The sequence below is a fragment of the Micromys minutus genome (assembly GCF_963924665.1).
Source record: "Micromys minutus genome assembly, chromosome: 4".
Taxonomy (NCBI): Eukaryota; Metazoa; Chordata; class Mammalia; order Rodentia; family Muridae; genus Micromys; species Micromys minutus.
In genome coordinates this window covers 25,456,902-25,477,576 of record NC_137973.1, presented here as the reverse complement: position 1 = coordinate 25,477,576, position 20,675 = coordinate 25,456,902, and the positions used below count along the sequence as shown (strand labels likewise).

At 45.4% G+C, this 20,675-nt stretch overlaps 1 protein-coding gene across 3 annotated transcripts; it reads right to left on the bottom strand.

Moving 5' to 3' along the window:
• Nucleotides 1-10,465: 10,465 nt before the first annotated feature.
• RIT1 (Ras like without CAAX 1) lies at nucleotides 10,466-20,408 on the bottom strand. 3 transcript variants are annotated; one of them, XM_080916308.1, is made up of 6 exons: nucleotides 20,343-20,408; nucleotides 19,846-19,990; nucleotides 19,655-19,711; nucleotides 13,706-13,779; nucleotides 13,301-13,492; nucleotides 10,470-11,947 (listed from the first exon to the last, which is right to left on the bottom strand). In XM_080916308.1, the coding sequence occupies exons 2-6, from the start codon at nucleotides 19,949-19,951 to the stop codon at nucleotides 11,717-11,719; spliced, it is 660 nt and encodes a 219-aa protein (XP_080772434.1). In that variant the 5' UTR covers nucleotides 19,952-19,990; nucleotides 20,343-20,408; the 3' UTR covers nucleotides 10,470-11,716. The 3 variants fall into 3 exon arrangements, with proteins under 3 accessions (XP_080772436.1, XP_080772434.1, XP_080772435.1); XM_080916309.1 differs by having other exon boundaries at nucleotides 20,331-20,381; XM_080916310.1 differs by lacking the exons at nucleotides 19,846-19,990; nucleotides 20,343-20,408 and having other exon boundaries at nucleotides 10,466-11,947; nucleotides 13,301-13,488; nucleotides 19,655-19,712.
• Nucleotides 20,409-20,675: the final 267 nt, after the last annotated feature.

Genomic DNA, 20,675 nt, shown 5'->3' with positions numbered 1-20,675 from the left:
GAAAGCAGAGAGAACTGTGTGGGACCAGGGGGGACGTACTTAGGAGGGGGGTATGGAAGACTTTTAATACTGGTCATAGTGACATTGCCCTCACCACGATCCCTCTCCAACGTGGTCGTCTTTCTTTACCTTGTGTCTTCTCTTGTAAAAAAATAAAACTCAAAAATAAAAGTGTCAAATAAAAAAAAAAAAAAAAACGGAAAAAGCTAACATGAACTGTGTGAAATTGCATAACGCTGTGACGCTAACCTGCAACATGTAATGCTATCTTGTCTGTGGGCCTTGTTAATGCGCCACACACGTGCAGAATAAAGACTGATTCAGATTAAATAGGCACAGTGGTACAGCCTGGTTTTCTCGAAGCTGGGTGACTGTGATTGCAGAAAACACTCAACACACACACATAGGATGCTCTAGACCAGGACTTCTTAAATTTTTTTTCTCATGAGCCCCTTTGTCTGAGAAACTGTTGCTCAGCTCTGGGTTACAGGCCTACACAATAGGCGTGATGTGTAAGACCCACAACCACTAGGGGAGAGGAAGGAAGTTTTTAGTTTCAGATTTATCTATTTTATGTGTAGGAGTGTTTGCCTGCTTGTCTATATGTGCACCATGGGGTGTGTGTGTGTGTGTGTGTGTGTGTGTGTGTGTGTGTGTGTGTGTGTGTGTGTGAAAGAGAGAGAGAGAAAGAGAAGTAGAGTTAACATATGGTTGTAAACCACCATGTGAGTACTACTGGGAAGAAGCCTAGGTTCTCTGCAAGAACAGCAAGCACCCTTAACTTCGGAGCCATCTCTCCAGCATCTGAGATGGTAGGTTTTAGTACTGATGGTTACTCTGATCCTTGAAATGAAGAGATTTACTCCAAAATTAAAAACTACTCCCGTGGCTCACTGAGCCTTACCAGGTAGCTCAGCGAAGCCTGGCCCCGCTTCTAACCCGCTCTCAGACACTCCATTTTCTTCTTGTTTCCCAGGGCCTACGCCTGCCTTCCCTGGTGTGCAGGGCTCTCTCATTCTCTGGACTTCTCCCCTGCTGCCCCATCCTCACCTCCTCCCGCACTCTTACTAAAATCGTCCCCAGGTCTTCAACAATACAAAGAAGAGAAATATTGTTGGGCAGGCTTTTTTGTTTGTTTGTTCATTTGTGGTTGTTGCTGTTTTGGCAGCGCTAAGGAACCACTGAGGAACCATCTTTCTCCAGCCCCAACAGGTTAGCCACTAAATCTGAATCTCAGGGGATGTGAGCCATTGCCAAGCAGGAGTCATGCTGGAGATGGTGAGAGGAAGACAGGAATTAGCCAAACATCACAGTGATAAGTGTACACTCACAACCCCTGAGGTGCTCTGCAGAAACAGGGGTTAGAGCCAGGCAGTACTCCGGGGTGGGGATGCTGGGAAGGTGGGGATGCTGGGAAGGTGGGGATGCTGGGAAGGTGGGCTGTGGCTTCTCTGCCTCCCAAATCTGGAGGCTGGAGTGACACACTCTTTTTCTTGGTTAGTTTGATTTTTACACTATGCTGGCTTCACATTCCTCCTCCTGCCTCCACTTCCTCCTAACTGCCGGGTTTTCATCAGGACTCATTTTCCTAATGTGCTGGGTGAACTTTGTCCCCATGAGGGACAGTGAAAACCAACAACAGATGCATCTGTTCTTTCAAAGTCACTGGAAGAACTTCCTCCCTTCTAGCTTTAAGAGAAAGTCAAGTGGAAACTTAAGGGTTCTTTGGAAAGCCGGTTGTGTGCTGGATGGTGTTTTGCTGAGGGAAACACGTGAAGGAACATTTAGCTGAAGAGGATGCAGGTGAAAGGCTAAGGCGGACTCTGAAGGAATGTCTCACTGAAGCAGACACAGGAGAAAGCTGCTCTACCACAGCTTTTCTTGCTGCCCCCTTGCACCCTGGCTGATTGACAAAGTGATGTCAGCTGGGACAGACTCAAGTGGCGGTTTCCTAAGTCAGACTCATACTGAGAAAAAAAAAATGTGATGTTTAGAGACATCAGCGGTAGCTGAGGCTGAAGCTGAGCTGAGATTGCTTATAGAGCTATCTGGGCAAACCTGTTGACCCTGGCCCTTCCTGCTGACTTGTGTCTAGGCTGAAGCCTGGCTGTCTCTGCTGGGTAGTGCCACCGCTGATTCATGTTTGCTGTCCCGACTCTACTGAACTGGGCTGCGCGTGTATCCGTGAAGTGTCTGCGAGTGGATCGAGCTGCCGCTGATAACCTTGTCCACTTCAGGAAAACGCTCCTTCACAGGTGTGAGAACCAAAGAACCCTTCAGTTTCCACTTCAACAGAGTCTTGTTCTATACAGTCTATATTCCAAGCTGGTCAGTAACTCACCCTCTCACCTTGAATCCTGAAGCCGGGGAAAATCCCAACCCCACTTTTGTTTTTCTTTCCTTATTTATTTATTTATAGATATGTTCTCACTGTGTAGTCCTGGCTGTCCTGGGACTCTATGCAGAATAGGCTGACCTCCAACTCACATAAATCACCCTGACTCTACCTCCTGAGTACTGTAATTTAAGGTGTCACCTTGCCAACTAATATTTTTTTCCTAAATAATTTTTAAAAGATTTTTTATCTATTATGTATACAGCATTCTGCCTTCATGTGTGCCTGCAGGCCAGAAGAGGGCACCAGATCTCATTATAGATGGTTATGAGCCAAGTGGTTGCTGGGAATTGAACTCAGGTCCTCTGGAAGGACAGGCTGTGATCTTAGTCTCTGAGTCTCTACAGCTCACTGACTATTTTTCTTTTAAAGGACTGGGTATTGGGGCTGGAGAGATAGCTCAGCAGGTGAGAACAATTGTAACTCTTGCAGAGGATCTGGGTTCAACCATCCATAACCCAGTTTCAAAGGATCCAAAATCCTCTTTTGACCTCTGTGGGCACCAGGCACTCTCAAAATTCAGTCATACACTTGGGAGAAATAGGCAGAGGATGCTGTGAGCTCTCTCTCTGCTAGCCTGGGCTACAGAAATGAGACCCATCAAACACACATAGCATTCAGTTTCATAAAATAAAAAGGACTGGATGTAGTGTGACAGACTTTTCCTGGGGAGACACACAACACACCCCAAATAAAGAGCCTACTATAATACCACCAAAGTCCAGCGTGGTGAACCAAAGAATTTTACTTTAAGATTACTTAAGGAGATGTGGGTGAGGGCTAATTTACAAGAGCAGAAGTGACTAAATGACAGCTCCATCATCAAACCCCACCTGAGCATAGATGACAGCTCATGGGTGAAGGGGGGGGGGACCTAGAGCGCAGTACAGGTTAGAAAGTGTCTCTTCCCAGAAGCTTGGTTGGTCTCAGCCTCTTCCAGGGCCACTCTATTTCCAATTTTTTCCTGGTGCTCATCTGGCCAGACAGTGACTCCCAGCAGTCTTTATTGTTTACATTTGGGAGGGAGGGGCCAGTAAATCTGGTCAGTTTCAAGGACTTCCTGAAGCTATTTTGATTGTTTCAATTTTAAGGAGCTTTCCTGCAGGATGAAATGTTTCAATCTCAAGAAAGTGCTATATGACACTGCTTCGCAGATAGCCCAGGCTGGCTTCAAACTTTATGTAGCCCAGGAAACTTCAATTTCCCAAGGGTTGTAATTAAAGGTGTGTATTGCGTTCAGACCTGACTTTCAATCTCCCCCTGCCCCTACCAGTTTTTCAAGATAGGGTTTCTCTGTGTAACAAGCCCTGGCTGTCCAGAACTTGATTTGTAGACCCAGGCTATTTCAAACTAACAGAGATATGCCTGCCTCTGCCTCCCTAGTGTGGCTGCCACTTAATCTTAAAAGAAATAAGCCAAACTTACTGTAGTCTTAGCACTGCGGAGGCCAAGTCAGCAGATACTGTAAGCTCTCAGCTAGCCTGAGCTACAGAACAAGAAATAAGACCCATCTCATAAAACCAACAACCAACCCCACGAGTGACTTCTCCCCCAAACAAGGTAACATCATTTCTTCTAGGTTTCTATCAATTTTGCTCTATAGTCCTGAGCTGGGCCAACACCTGTAATATGGATTTCTGAATCAGTTTTGAAAGAGAGGCTGTGTCATTATGGCTGAAGGACTTCCCTGGTGGTGGATCTTCAAGTATCAGTTCTTGAAGATGTCAGGTCCTTGGAGAAGGGAGTACTGGTGCCGGAGAGGAACAGTGTGTGGGGTGGTCATACATGATCATGGAACACAACCCTGTTTCTTCCTGGACTCCCCCCCCCTTCTTTCTTGTCATTTCCTCTCCAAGCCTTGGGAAGAAATTTCTATCCTAGGAAAGCCCCCCCCCCCCAACCTGGTCTTATTGACTCTCTGCAGCTTGGGATCTACAGAGGCAAACAGCGACTGTTTCCAGTCCTTATAAATGGTTCAAGAGCCGTGGCAGCAGGCATGCAAACAGCTTTTCCCCCACCCCACTCCCTTTTTCTGGGCGATGGGAGTCTCACTGCAGCAAAGCCAGCCTCCAGTTTGAATCCCCATCCTTACTTAGTGCTAGGGTTGCTGGTTTCTTCTGCCCCGTGGCCTGGCAGTTCTTTTAAACAATTTTAAGCACTTATAAAATTGATCAAATCTGTATTTGCAGTCCCAGCACAGGTAAAGTTTGGTCATCTGTGTGCAACAGATGAGAAACGCACATAATGAAGGGGGCTACTGGACTGTTCCAAACTCACACAGCTCCTCTGCAGCAAAGCCTGCAGCAGCCTCGCCCAATTCCAGTTTTGTTCTTTGACCATTCATGTGTGTGCACACACACGTGCCAGCATACACAAGAGGAGGTCAAAGGACAACTTTTGGAAGTTGGTTCTTCTATTATGTAGATGGGCACTGTGTGTGCAGTACCTGAGGAAGCCAGAAGAGGGCAATGGACCTCCAGGAAATGGAACTCAGAGGGTGGTAAACCACAACATAAATCTGGTTACTATGGGAGACCAGCCAGTGCTTTTAACCACTGAGCTATCTCTCCAGCTCCAGGGAGCTGGTTCTTCCTACCTTGTAGTAGAAACCTAACTCAAGTTGTCAGGCTGGGCAGGAAGTGCCTTTCTCACTGAGCTGGTCTTGTATTTTCCAACTATGTTTAATGGTGGATATTTAAGAGTAAGATACAAACAAACCCTAATGGTGAGATGATTGTGTAGCGCTGCTTGCTGCCAAGACTGCAGAGTGATCAAATCCCTGGAACCTCCATGGTGGAATCAGACAACTGACTCCTACTTGTCATCTCCTGACCTTCATATGTCCTGCCATTCACACACCTGAAGTAATGAATCAGTGTAATTCTTTTTAAAAAGTGAATGGGAGTTCACGTAAATAAAATTGTACTCAGAGTCTCCATGCCACTGTCCTCAAGAGCGTCCCAGGCGACTGCAGTCACAGGCATTGGGTACTCTCATGATTTAGACCCACTTCTGTCCAAGTATCCTCTCAGACATTTTCCCAGCCTCACATTTAGTGACCAGTTATTGAGTGGCTGACAGTTGGCAATCTCCGCTCTCTCCCTAAGCCCTGCCGCCAGCATCTAAATCTCTCACCACATTCTGTGTTTCAGAATCAGAATTTTTGCACTCCATAGCACAGAAGCAAACCTTTGAGAATGGTGTGTTCGCTTCTAATCCGTGCTAAATGCCTGCTGTGAACACTTTCGTGCAGCAGGGACTCAGTAAGAGCGGGAGGGCACAGTATCCTCCTGGAAGCTGGGTGAGAGCAAACATAATAAGGCTTTACATTTTCCTTCTTATTCTAAGTCCAAGTCTCAAAAGAAGTCTGTCTTCTTTTGAACCAGAGCTCCGTAGTATGCACATGCCTAGCATTTGTGAAGCCCTGGGTTCAATCCCCAACGTTGAAGCAACAAAAAGAAGTGAACATTGTGAGCTAGGGGTGTGACTCGGTGGTAGAGAATTTGTGTGAACAATTTGGGTTCAACCCAAAATTGGGTCTGGAGTTGTTTGGGGTTTTGTGGTAATGGTGATCAGCAGTGACCCACAAATTTTTCTCTAGGGAAGTGAAAGCAGGCATGGTGAGAAAGTTTAGGAGAGACTCCCGAAGTGCTTCTTCCTGTGTGTACACATTTGTGCCTGTAAGGAGTCCAGAGGTCAGCTTTGGCACCATCCAACTTGTCTACTTATCCTCTGTGTGTTTTCAGACAGGGTTTCTCACCAGCCTAAGGCTTAACAAGTTGGCTCGGCTAGTTGTCCAGTGAAGCCCTTAGAGCCTCATCAGCACCAGCATTAAATAGAAGTCACTGCACGAATATTTTTGTAAATGTGGGTTTTAGAAATCAAGTCCATGAGCTGGAGAGATGGCTGAGTGGTTAAGACTTCTGCTCTTCCAGAGGTCTTGAGTTCAAATACCAGCAACCACACGGTGGCTCACAACCATCTGTAATGGGATCTGATGCCCTCTTCTGGTGTGTCTGAAGACAGTTACAGTGTAGTTATATATAATAAATAAATAAATCTTAAAAAAAAAAAAAAGAAATCAAGTCCAGGTCCTCAAGTTCATACCAACTGAGCCATATTCCCAGTCACTTGACTCCTTCAGAGCAGGTGCGTGTGAAGCCTTGCAGCCAGCTAAGGCATCGTGTTAAGGGACCATGAGCAGCCTTTCTGCTGAACAATGATGTGGCCCCACCCTTGTTCTCCCGACCCTGCAAACCTGGGCAAGAGCAGGTGTCTGGCAGATGTTAGAGGCTAATTTCATGTGTTCTGTTTCCGAGCATATTGTTCTAAATCTTCAGCAAGGGCAGGACATGGGAAGTGTCATCCCGGCAGCTTCTGCTCCTTCAGAAAACTGGGAGACTTCAGGGTGCCGTCATATGTGCTGAGGATCACACACACAACATTTTTAAAAAGTGATTCTGAGACAAAACTAAGATCCCAGTACTTTTGTCTCCATCCAACCTCATGTTGAGATTTGATCAGCTGAATAAAGGGGGGAATGATAGCTGCATTAGATTTATGTTTAAAATATTTTTAAAACAGCAAAAACAAAACTTGATTAGCAATTTCAGAACATTTCAAAAATTAAGCCCTTTCTGCCTCAGTCTGTCTGGTGGGTTCCTTCATATTGGATTTTTTTTTTTCTCCAGTGGTGGTGGGCATTAGGAGGCAAGGCAAATGGATCTCTGTGAGTTCAAGGCCAGACTGGTCTGCAAAGAGTTTCAGGCCAACCAGAGCTACACAAGGAAAACCTGTCTTCGGGTTACAGGTGTGTCTCACCATGCTCATATTTTTTAGTTTGTTTAGTCAGAAACTCATATTGCTTAGGCTGGCCTTAAACCCACTACACAGATGAGAATGATTTTGAATTTCTGATCCTCCTGCCTCTACCACCTACTCAGGAGTCACAGGCATCCACAGCTAAGCCTGGTTTTATGAACTGAAAGCCTCCTGCATAGAAGACAGCTAGCTGCTCTCTCAACTCGGCTGCCAGTCCAGCACCTCATCTCTGATTTCTGACTACAATTCATTATGCTGGACGGTCTCGAACTCCTGGCTCAGGCAGTGCTTTGTCTTAAAGGAGTCTATGTTCTCTGCCTTCCCAACCCAGCAGCAGCCTCCCGTTAAAAAGGAATAAAGGAATGCAGGACTGATTTAAGTCAGGCACGGTTTGACTATATTTTGCTAAGAGCTGAAGGCCGTGTTAATTCCTCAAGTCTTACTTGATCCCATGTTCCTGTTAGAACAAGAAGCAAGTCAACTCAAGTCAGCTGTCCCAAGGGGAAAGAGAATACTCTTGCAGCTGAGAAAAGCTCCTGGACAAGTGGCTTCTTCACCTAGATGGTAAAATATTGCCACAAGGAACCACACGGTAGAGACAGCTCACTAAGAGGCAAAGCATGACTCACACTCCACAGGAGAAATGTTCTCCGAAGAACTAAGTTCCTACAGGCATGCTTGCTAATTGGGGATCCTGACTCAAATGACTCCTGCTTCATAATTACTAGGAAGAAAATAAAATTCATTTGTACAGTGAGAGGATCTAGAGATCCAGAGGGCACACCGAATAATCTTTAATCAAAGAGCAAACATTTTGCATGACCTTTACGGTTATACTACCTGAATTTCAGCTCCAGTTAAGCTGACGAAACTCGGGGAACAATTTTAAATCTTCACTTCAAGTTGAGCATATCTAACAGTACAATCCAACATTTTCCAGCTTGAACCATCTTTTAAAATGATTGTCAAAGTTAACTCCTGAAATTAAAAAAAAAAAAAAATGTATGCTGGGAGTAGCGGTGGTGCTGCCTCCCGAAGACGAGTGAGTTGCTGAGTTAGAGGCCAACACGGGCTAACAAGCATTAGCCTTCCAGAGCTACACATCAGGTGCCTGTTCCAAGGAAAAAAATAAGTAAAATTCCTATATACCACTTTTCAAGATTTTATTATTTTTAGTTGTGCACTTGTGTGTGTGTGTGTGTGTGTAGTGTGTACATGTGTACACATATATTGATTGTGGAGTGCAGGTGCCCATGGTGACTAGAGGCACTGCTGGAGCTGGTGTGACAGGCAGTTGTAGGTGTCCTCTGAAAAAGCAGTATGTACCCTTAACCACTGACCCATCTCTCCAGCACACGTGTCCTTCTTTCTAAGCCTGAAATTGGAGGGGCTTCAGAGATGGCTCAGTGGTTAGGACTGCAACTGCTCTGCTCTTCCAGAGCTCCCAGGTTCAGTTCAGGTCTCGGCCTCAGAGCGAATCAGCAGGAGGGACCAACGGGAACACCAGAAGTTCCCAGCCGTGCCTCTGTGAGGGAAGTGAAGACCAGCGAAGACACGGACCCACTAGCTGTACCAGCAAGCCAAGTCACTGTCACTCTGTGAAGTCCTATTTATACCCTCCACACATCATGTGTCCTCCACATGCCTTGCCTCAGCATGGCTCACTTTCACCCACTGAGCCATCCCACTGGATTGTGTAAGTAGCTAGGCTGAAGCAGGTGCTTGGCTAAGATCCCAGAGGAACATCCCAATCGTTAGGATCTGATTTCTCTGAACAAAAGGGCCTCCTAAGCTTCATCAGTGGTGGCTACACTAGCTGTTTCACCTCAGTATCTTGGTGGTAAAGGTCAGCTTGTCATCCTCCACAGACATGAACTGTAAAGTGATTTCCCCCATGATGCTGTTCTGTTCCTCAGACAAGGTGACAAGCTGCGTCAGCTGATGAACTGATGATGTTCTAGCTGAAAGATTTGGAAGACCCTCTCCCAACACTGGGCAACCTGCTGCTCAGAATGGAGGTGACAACGGGTCCCTAAAGCCCTCCTTCAGAGCCTGACTTGCCTGGATCCATCTTTTAGGTCTCAGTGGAGGACACCGTCACACTGGCTAGAGGACCTGGTGAGCACAGAGATGATTCCAGATAACCTCCCGCCCACACAAATAAAATATAAAGACAAAAATATTGGAATGCACTCACCATGTTAATGAAGAAATGAAGGTAAGGCCACGCCCTCTAACCCAAGTGTACTTAAAAAAAATTACTCTAGACATTTCTACCTACTTATAGGTTAAAAAGAAAATCCAACACATTGTTTAAACATCATGTATTGTGCTGCGCAGATTGCCTTCCTATGTGAGTGTGCAGTGAAGAACTTCTTCCGGGTGACACGTGATACTTTTCTAATATATCAAGGTTAAAACGTATCTCCCTACCCATTATAATTACTTGTAATTACTAATCTGGCTTCAACAGAGTTTCAGGGCCTTTCAATTTGTCCCTGAATCTTCCCTTCAAAATTCCAGGGAATACTTTGTTTTCATGCCTTCAGCTTGGCCAATACTGATGAACTAAAGCTTGTACGTGAGCCGCAGGACCACTGAGGAGGCCTCTGGCTCACACACACTGCCATTTGAAGCTACCCAGCACCATGAATACAATTCTCAATACAAATTAAGGACTAGCTTATCTTTGTCCCATGTGTGACAAGGACAGCCTTAAAACACTGCAGTTTGCCTCATACAGAATAAACCCCCTTCCTTACAGGCCTTTGTGGCAGTGGTTTTCTACCGCCTTGGCAATCTTCAGTCTCTGCGGCTGTCAGTGCCTCACTTGGCACTGCTGACAATCCCACAGACTTGAGCAGTGAAGGCATTCAGTCTGACAGTCCTTATCCGGTGAGAGACTGCTCAGAGGTTGCTGCTGTACTTTCTTTCTACTTTGTTACTTCTCCAAAGTGCTATGGCTTCTGCTTTGAACTTGCGTCTTTCATTTTTTGGTGGCTTGAGTATTAAAAGACAATTTGTATAGTGACAAAAGTTACCAGGATTTTCAGAAGACTACCCAGAATTTAAAAGTCCCAGCAGAAACTGGATATGGATCTGACATTCCTCTGACAGTGGGGAGCAGGAAACTGAATATAGCTTTCAAGAGGAGCTGCCAACAGCACCCAAGCCTGGAGTGATCCTGACTCCTGAGTGTGCCACACACAGCACATTCAGACTGCAAGATAATCCTGACCCCATGACGGAGAGTTCACCATTTACAGTTAAAGCTCAATCACATACAGAAGCAAAGTGGTATGTTCTCTGAGGCTGCTCTGACAACTCTGAGGAAACCTTCTGATTGTGAGTACTAAAGTTTCAAGACTGCTCCATTGGACAGAGACGCCACAGACCGTCAAGCCTGGAGTCTAAGGACTGCTAACATCAAGGGAACAGAACACTTACTCAGACCCATGATGGCTCTTCTGTTTGGACAATAACATTAGTCTAATGAAAGGCCTAAACACCATCAGGCCTTGCCTGATTCTTCAAAGGACATAGAAACTGGACAAGTCCTGTGGTATAGCGGTCCTAAGAAAGAATTCGGTTTTATTTACTTGTGGTTTTGTTTTTCTGAGACAGGCTCTCATTCTGTAATCCAGGAAACCTCAAACTCATGGTAGTCCTCCTGTTTCAGACTTAGAAATACTAGGATTACAGCCGTGAGCCACCATGCCTGGCCCAACAAAGGATTTAAATAAGATTCAAGTGATCTAGCAATGATCCCAGACCCAGAACTAGGTCGCATAGGTAAAGGGCAAGCATGGAAGGAAAAATCAAGCATGTTCAGAAAGAAATACACTTCTGTCTCTTTTTTACCACCTGAGTGCCTTTGGGTCAAATGTGCAGTTCTTGGGCTCACTTCAGGAATACCGTTCTGACCCTGCATGTTTCTGGTCACGTCTTCTTGTGTGAGCACACAGCAAGACCTCCCTAAACCTCCACACTCCACCACAGGAGTCTGCTCCGCAGACACCCATTTACCTTTCGAGCCAGTTTCCCTACTCAGTCTCTGCTGTCTTCAGGATGTACAGTGTGGCTACACAAGGCAGAGATCCTTCTGTGAGACAGTACCAGGAGGCTCAAGTGAAGGGTGGTGGAGAGAATACAACACAAAGTTCCTTTGTAAACTTAGTTAAGTGCACACGGTACACATACTCTCCTGGGTATAAACAATTTACACGGATACAGTTACATCAGCAACATAACGAAATCAATGACCAACCAGATTCTAATGTGACAATTAAGGAGTAGACAGTGCCCTGATGAGTTCATGAGTCAGAGTCACCTAGCGCAGGGCTTTAGACAGTAAGTCAATGACAGCTCCCAGTAGGCGAGTCCTCTCGCAGTGACATTGAGAATAACCACAGCAGAAGAGCAAACAGCATGCTCACTATGACAGATGACTGGACTGCTTGGAGGAGCACTGCAGTTCACAGCAGACACTGCGCACTTCCCTCAGGTTACTGAGTCCTTCTTCCTCCTGAACGGTGACTTCAGCCTCTTCCACACGCTGCTTTTGGGTTTAGCCTTTTTCTCCATGGCCAGTACTAACTCCTTTTCTTTCTTACGTATCTCCCGCACGAGAGCATGGAAAACGTCATCAATGTAGTAACGGTAGGCAGCAGAGGTCTCAAAAAAGGGACAACTGAATTCTCGAGCCAGAGACAATCCCTCTTCCTTGGAGACCTTCAAAGGTACAAATGGGAGGAAATGTGTCATGTATAGCAGTCACAAGAGTAAGTGGGCACCCAGCGCAGGACTGTCCCTCCCCCAGTGGGTACCAGCAGAGTACACAGCCCGTGTGCCTGAGACGACAGGAGGGTACTACATGACACTTCACACTACATGATTCTACTTCTGGGGTATTTTCAAGACTTTCTTTAAACACAGAGCCTTATATTTCGGGGTAGTCAAGCACATCTTGGAACTTCACATGGTGATGGAATCACAGGGATGTGCCATGAACCTGGTTTATGCAGGGACAGAACCTAGGAATGCCTGCATAATTTCATTTTTTTAAGATTTATTTGTTTTATGTATATGAGTACCCTGTTGCCGAATTCAGATACACAAGAAGAGGGCATCAGATCCCATTACAGATGTTTGTGAGCCACCATGTGGTTACTGGGAATTGAACTCGGGACCTCTGGAGGAGCAGCCAGTGCTCTTAGCTGCTGAGCTGTCTCTCCAGCCCCCTTCATAATGTCTTTACTTTGTTTTTCTCGAGGCAGCGTTTCTCCATGTGCCCTGGCTTTCCAGGACCTTGTTTTACAGACCAGCCGGCCTCAGTCTCAGATATCCACCTGCCTCTGCCTTCTGCATCACCATGGCCACCCTGCACGATCAGCAGACACTACCAACTGAACTGCCCCACAGCCTGCATTTTCTCTTCTCTGAGATCAGCTCCGTCACTGGCCTGGAGCTTGCCAAGCAGGATCTGCTTGTCGCCATCACCCCAGTACACACGCCATGCCTAGCTTTAAAAATAAGAACTAAACACCAAAACTGAGCTCAGGCCCTTTTCCAACCACTTTAGTGAGGGGCCGGGACCTAGCCCTGTCCAGGTAACTAGTTGTTTTGGAACAAATACCAAGTAAATATGAATATTAACAATGGTAGTTGGCTATGCTAGTGCTTTTGAGAAAGAAAAGCCTAAGGGAAGAGAGAGATATGCTCCAGCTAACATAGGCCTGTCAGAAGCCAACTGGACGCACCCAGCTACGGAAGTGCCGTACTTCCATCTGCTTCTGGACAGTGAGACTGCTCCTTGCTTCCTCCTCGGGCAGGGAGGCTGACGTGTGAACTGCTGAAGGCTTCCTACTTCCCAGCAGACCTGCCTGACACGCTGCTGCTGTGGGCAGCTGTGGGAGTGCACACCTCAGCATCCACTCCTCTTCACATTCAAATCACAGGAAATTAATAGAGGGACATTTCCAAGGCCAAGAGAAGATAACGTCATTTTCTATTTTAGGGGTAAGCAATCTACAAAACAAAAAACCAAAATGACTACCCACAATACCCCAGACATTTCCTCCTCACCTGCCTTAGCTGCTTTAGGTCGGACTTGTTTCCCACAAGAACCACTGGTGTATCGTCAGTGCGTCGGACCCGGTAAATCAGTTGTTTAAACTCCCGAACTTCATGGAAACTTCGACGATCCGTGATGGAGTAACAGATGATGAATCCTTCTCCTGCCCTCATATACTGATCCCGCATGGCTGTAAACTCTGCCTAGAAGGAAACAAAGGTCCAGAATGCATTGCTGCAACGCGGACCTCCACGCATACACTGGCTACTTTAGAGTAAAGGAGCAGCATGTCAGTTACCTGCTATCCTGAGGCAGAGCATGGAAAATCAAGAGAGACAAACTAGTGACACTGTCCACAGAAGCCTGTCCCCTGTCCTAGAGGACACACTACACTCACATAGTTCTGGGCTTAGTACCTGTCCTGCTGTGTCCAGGATGTCCAGATTGGCAGGCTCATCATCAATGCGGATCCGGATCTTATATGCATCTTCTACAGGATAAGAAAGGTCTGTTATAAGAACACAAGGCTGGGCAGTGCTGGTGCACTTAATCCCAGCACTCAGGAGGCAGATGTCTGTGAATTCAAGGCCAGTCTTTACTGCAGAGAAGGTTCGAGGATAACTGGGGCTACATGAAGTAACCCTGCTCAAAAAGCAAAACAAAACAAAGACACCCCCCCCCAAACCAAAAGATAAATAAAATAAAAACCCCTCACATGCAGGAAGAAGCAATAACTTTAAAACTTGTCCTGCAGAAGAGTAGGTCCACATAATTTTTATTTATTTTGTCTGTGTATCTGTTTGGGAGAGCTAGACCCTGAATCCTGAGGTTCAAATGTTAGGCAGTTTTCCACTACTATGGAGCTATATACTCGCAGGCCCTATCCAGTTTCTAGGTTTGTTTTCACATGTGTGGGTACCCAGGGTTGTTACTGGGTTCTCACCAAGCAGCTTGCTCACTGGAGTTTCTGTCTTTGACTTTGGGGGCTGGAATTAACATGGAAGCCAGTTCTTGGTTCTTGGGACCTGAAATGAACTCTGTTTCTGGCTTGTACAGCAAATATTTTAACTTTCAAGCCCACCAAAGTTCTTTCATTATTATTGATGTATATGTGTGTGTGGATGCATCAGTCATGAGTCAATTTTATAGAGTTGTCTCTTTCCTTATACCTTTATACATGATCTCAGGATGAAATTCTGGTCACTAGGTTAACAGGGCAAATGCTTTTACCTGTTGAGACATCTCATTGGCCCCTAAGTTGTTTTTATGTGCTTAATTTTCTCAGGATGCTATTAAATTCATCAAAATATATAGGTTAGGGTATTCAAGAGGGTTTTCTTCGTTCATGGGCAGTTATGTATCTTATTTACAGCTATAAATGTAGCCTAAAAATGAACTCTGAGAATCTAAGAAGCAGAGGCAGGAGGATCTCTGTGAATGTGAGATTAAATTTGTCTACACAATGAGTTCTAGGCCAGCTAGGGCTACAAAGTAACGTGCTCTCTTAAAAACAGAAAGAAAAAAAGACAGACAGACAGAAAGAAAAGGAAGGAAGGAAAAGGGGAAAAAAAGGGATTGTGTTAGTCACTGTGCGACTGCTGTGAGGAGACACCATCCTAAAGAACTCCTGTGAAAGAAAACATTTAACTGGGGGCTTCCCTACAGTCTCAAAGGGTGAGTCTTTTACCACGGGGGGAGGGGGGGCATGGCAGGAGGCACAGCCTTAGAGCAACAGCTGAGAGCTACAACCTGATGCACGGTCAGAGAGACAGACACAGAACAGAGAGTAGGCCTGACCTCAAAGCCTACCCTCAGTGGCACACTTCCTCCAACAAGGCCTTAACTACTAATCCTTGTAATCCTTTCAAACAGTTTCAGTCCCTGGTGACAAAGCATCAAACACACGAACCTGTGGGGTCATTTTTATCAAAAGCACTGCAAGGATTCTCAAAGAATTTCTTTAAAAATATTAAGCTGGGGCCATCAGAGATAGCCCTGAGCTCTAACCTGAGTTAGATCCCTAGAGCCCACATAAAAGTAGAAGATCTAACACATGTGCTATGGCATAAGTAACCCCACACACACATCGCACACATACTAAAGAAATATTTTAATTGTTGGGCATAGTGGTACCCACCCTTGGGCCCAATTATCATTTATTAAAGTACATGCAAGCGATAAGGCTAAATTATATGTACTTAATAGTCAAAATAATCCAAGAAAGTATTACTATTTCCATTTGCCAGCAAAAGAATGTCAGCCAGGGGCTGGAGAGATGGCTCAGTGGTTAAGAACACTGACTGCTTTTCCAGAGGTCCTGAGTTCAACCACATGGTGACTCACAACCATCTGTAATGAGATCTGATGCCCTCTTCTGGTGTGTCTGAAGACAGCTACAGTGTACTTATATATAATAAATACATCTTTAAAAAAAAAAAAAAGAATGTCTGCCAGTTATGATGGTACATATTAAGGATATACATATGTATAAGGTACAGAGGCAGGCCAGGTGTGGTGGAGAACATCCTTAATCCCACCACAGGATGAGGAGTGAGTGCAGAGGTAGGCAGATTTCTGTGAGTTTAAGTCCAATGAGTTAGAGGTAAGACCCTGTCTTTAAAACAAACAAAATCCTAAAATACTGGCTGTCTCTTCAAACCACAGTTAATTATCGATGGGGCCAGAATTAAACCTAGGGCTACCCAGCTGTGACCATGTGCACAACAGGCTACAGTTCATCTTGTACCCTCAGCCCAGAGTACTAGGTTCAAGGTTTGAGTCACCAGGCCTCCACACCTTTTCTTTTTTAAGACTTATTTTTATTTTATACATATGAGTGTTTTGGCTGAAAGTGCGTGGTGAATGCCACAGAGGTCAGAAGTGGGCATCCAGATGGTTCTGAGCTGCCATGTTGGTGTTGGAAACTAACTCTGTGACCCTGCAAGAACAGCCAGTGTGCCATGTTCAGTGAAGCATCCCTCATGTTTTTCTGCATATTGCTGTTGTGATACTGGGGACTAAAGTCTGGGTGTTAAGCATGAGATATCTTAGCCCTTTAATTTTTTTTTTAATTTCACTTTTTTGTTGTTTATTTTTGTTTTTGAGATTGGGTCTCATTATGTAGTCCTGGCTGGCCTGGAACTCAAAGATCTGCCTCCTGATACTTTTTCCTTCTAGAGCACTGAAGAGGGAACCCAAGGCTTCTGATAGACAAGCCCTACCACTGAGCGCCAAGGCACTTCTTTCTTACTTTGTTTCCTTTTGCTGCAGGGTTTCCACACTGTAGCCCTTTCTAATCTTTAACTTGTGGCAAGCCACTGTGCCAGGTCTCATTAGGTTCATCAGGCTAATCTCCAATTTGGTCTGTAGAACAGATGGTCCTTCAATCTGTAAGCCTCCTCCTGCCTCAGCAGCCTAAGACAAGTAAGATTTCAGGAATGTGCCATGCTAGATTTGGCTGTTAGAGAGAGTTGCATATGCCAATAATCCCAGGACATGGGAAGGCAGTGGAGGAACAGAACCAAGAGTTCAAAGTGAACCATATGAGAGCTCACACCCTTGTAGAACTCCAGTTTCCAAGGACCCAATATCCACCAGGCACACTGTGCGGCATAGACAAACACACAGGCAAACAGTCATACACATAAAATAAAGGTAAGTCTTTAAAAAGAAAGGGAGTTTATGAGGCAGGGATATGGATCTGCAGTAGAAGATATATACGGCCTTGAATTTAATCCACAACACTGCAGACAAAGCAGTGAAACCTTCTTAGGGTAGAAAAAGTAAGACGCTGGGGATCTCCTGATGGCAGAGTACTTGTCTACCAGTCCCCAAAGCTCAGCCCCAAGCACCACAAATACACACTGTTTAATGTCACTTCCAAAATTATACAAAACAAATGAGCTTCTGGAGCTCTTTTTGTTTTTATTTTGTTTATTTAAAGATTATTTATGGGGCTGAAGAAATTGCTTAGTGGTTAACAGCACTGACTGCTCTTCCAGAGGTCCTGAGTTCAAATCCCAGCAACCACATGGTGGCTCACAACCATCTGTAATGGGATCTGATGCCCTCTTCTGGTGTGTCTGAAGACAGTGACAGTGTACTTACATATAATAAATAAGTGAATCTTTTAAAAAAATGATTATTTACATTATTATATATATATGTTTTACTCTGCGTGTGTGTTTGTGAGCATGCCTACATGTGCCACAATATGTGTGCATAGACTAAGAAGACAACTTTGTAGGAAGATGGAAGTCTCTCCTTTCATCTTTCCATGAGTTTTGCAAAAATTCAGGTCACCAGACTATTGTTTATATAAGTAGATTTTTGTTTTCAGTGAAGAGAGACCTGGGAAAAGTTGGATTTCCTTCTTCTTCAAGAGTTATCAGATGATACATGTTCCTCAGCCTTAAAGCCCTAACTCTCTCCCACTAAAGTAAGTCCCAGAGTACATGGGCTTCTTCAACAGCAAATTCATAGATCCATCCAAGTTTGTTACTAGTTTTTGCAGCTCACATCTCAAACTGTATGACATCCAGTGGACTTTACTGTACTGCATGTTAGCCACCATGTTAAAATAAAAGACAATCAGTGATCTCTGTGAATGAAGTGGAGGTGAGCTCTGAGTAGCAGCTGGTCAGGATTATATCACAGTGCAAGAAAACAGACAGGTACCATGGACGCTGCCAAAGAAAAGCCTGCCTATTCTAAAAAACTGTATAGAAGACTAGAACAAAGAAGGTTCAGAACTTATCTACCCTTCTACCAAGGACTGAAGTTAGGACATGGGCTACTAGACTCTGTGGTCTTAGCTCAAGGCCTGGGCTCCCAGCCCAACTGAGGTGACCATGTCATATTTTTCCAGCCAATCTCTAGGTGTGGCTAGTTCTCACTATAAACAAGGGCAGAATAACTAGGTGGGTGTAGTAAGCCAGTCTTCCCACACCCAGAAGCCAGCAGTGCAGGAGGGCAGGGTTGGCAAACACACATCCTATAGGCAGAGGGTAGATATTGACCCTGCCTGGCCACTTGGCACAGATCATTTCCCTCTAGTGAGGTGGGCAGCCTGGGGCTACTGACTGGAATGAAGTAGATACTAAGCCCTGAGTTGGTTTTATTCATGGAGTTCCCATGCCACAGTTTGAGTCTCTGAAACAATGCTCTAAAGTTGATTTACCAGAGCTAGGGTGTAGTCCAGTGGTACAGCCTGTACTCAGCCTGTGTGAGGGCCTGGGTCTGATCCCTAATACAGAAATAAACAACTCCCGTACAGTCCACTAGAAAGACATTTTCCCCAGACCTGCAGATGCATATGCTGAGTAAAATGAGCACGGCCAGAGACCAGCAGGATTGTTTTTGTTCTCAGAGGATCTCACTCGATATACTTGATCAACCTTTGTGCAACCAAGACTGGGGTTGAATTCACATTCCTCCTGCCTCTGCGTCCCACATGCTGAGGTTACAGGTGTCTGTCATCACTCCCAGCCAATGGCAGAGTTTCTGAGCCCGCCCTACTTTTCTTTTAGATAATCACTCAGAATCAAAACTGCTTCCTTATGATTTAGGAATGAGTAAGATCTTGAGTCTCTAGCAGATAGCAGCTAATAACAACAATACAGCCCACGAACCACAGAACAGGACATGGGTTCACGCCTCTAACTCCACACTAAGCAAAAGGAGCTAAGTTCAAGGCTAGCTTGGGCCTCCACCTTTTATCAAAGGAAAACAACAACACAACTTAAAATAAGACAAGGCTGGGAATGCAGCTCAGTGGCAGAGCCCTTGCCTGGTACGCCTGGCTTGAGTCTCAGGTTCAATCCCCAGGTGGTGTGTGTGGGGGGGACTGATTTACTCCACTTGCATTCTACCGACACATGATGGAGATTACAAAGACACAGGAGAAGACATTACTATCTAATGAGCTGCAAGGATAAGGAAATAAATGAAGAGTTTCAAGTGGAAGATGGGTTCTAGAGTTCAGCAGTCTGGTTCTACTTGTTTTTCTGCTTCCTTTTGTGGAAGTTCAAACCAGCTGACTCATACTTCAGGGTTAGTCTCATGTCAGACCCTTAACAGTGATAGCAAGAAAAGGTTTCACTGAGTTAGCCCTTAATCTAATAATACATTATATGTCCTAAAAAAGACAGTTGGTCTATTATCAGTGTAATCCAAAGAGTAAAGATAGCATAAATGTACATATGAAGTCTAAACTAAAAAAAAATACTCAAATGTTTATTCTTGTTCCCAAGTAAGTGTGAATTACACAATCAAGCTTAGGATATAAATATTATTTTTTAAACGTTAAATCTACTAAGATACTTTCACAGGATGTATCCGGAAATATAAACAAGGAGCTGACTTACCAATGGTGGGGTCATGATCTTCTGGGAATCGGTGGCTGATGAACTGCATTGTCATTGCTTCAAAACAAGAAATGGAACTCATGACAGTGACCATTATGTATTCCAACTATCGATTTTACACAAGAGCCAGTAACCCATCTGGTCTGAGTACTGCTTTTCAAACTTTTTGGCAAAAGGAAAAGGTTACCTACCACTCTTCCCAACTCCACCGGCACCCAGCATCACTAGTTTGTATTCCCGTGAGAGTGCTGCAGGGCTGCTACAGCTGCTACCAACTGGGCGAGCTCCAGACTCCATTGTCCTCTTGGGCAGTCCAGGGCCCCTGGGAAAGGCCTCCTAGAGAAAGCACAGAACGTTCAATCCGTGGAGACAGTCGGCCACAGTCTGAGAGCCCCCTGCGTCCTCCAACACTGTGGCCTACTCCGCACATTGCGGACCACTAAGAAGCCTACGTCCTCTCCCTCCCAGGTTAGTCTCAGTCCTAAAACATATCCTAGATTTCCAAACTTACTTTTTCCAGAAAAATAAAAAAAGGACTTGGACTTCTCTTTAGACTGAGGCAGTGTGCCAGTAGGAAGGAGCTAGACGAGTGCTGAGGGCTGCCTGACACTGCCAGGGCCTCTCCTGGTGGCCATGCCTCCCCCAACTCCTGACACCCCGTCTCGTCCCTGCCCACCTGTGCCTGTACCTCTGAACCTCCCGAATCCCGGCGGCAAACCGCGTTCGTTCCCCAGCTGCACCCCACAGCCCAGGGCCCCGCCCGGATTCTGGAAGATGGCGCCGGTAGGCGGGGCGTGACGCTGAAGCCCCGCCTCCACAGCTGACAGAGACACTGCTCCGCCCCACGTCTAGCTCTAACTCGCAAAGCCCTCTGGTCGCGTAAGAATCTCAAGGCTTGAACTTACATAAATGGGTGTTCCATTAATCGAACAGATAATTTTTAAAGTGATCAACTTAGGACTATTTGCTGCTGGTGGATGGAAAATATCTGTCACCAGATGTGCAGCACAACAAACCCACA

Coding starts and splice junctions, on each gene's coding strand:
- RIT1 (XM_080916308.1), bottom strand. CDS start 19,951: ATGGAGTCTGGAGCTCGCCCAGTTGGTAGCAGCTGTAGCAGCCCTGCA. Junction 19,712..19,845: donor CGGTGGAGTTGGGAAGAGTG/GTAGGTAACCTT, acceptor CTTGTTTTGAAG/CAATGACAATGCAGTTCATC. Junction 13,493..13,705: donor TCCTGGACACAGCAGGACAG/GTACTAAGCCCA, acceptor GTTTCCTTCTAG/GCAGAGTTTACAGCCATGCG.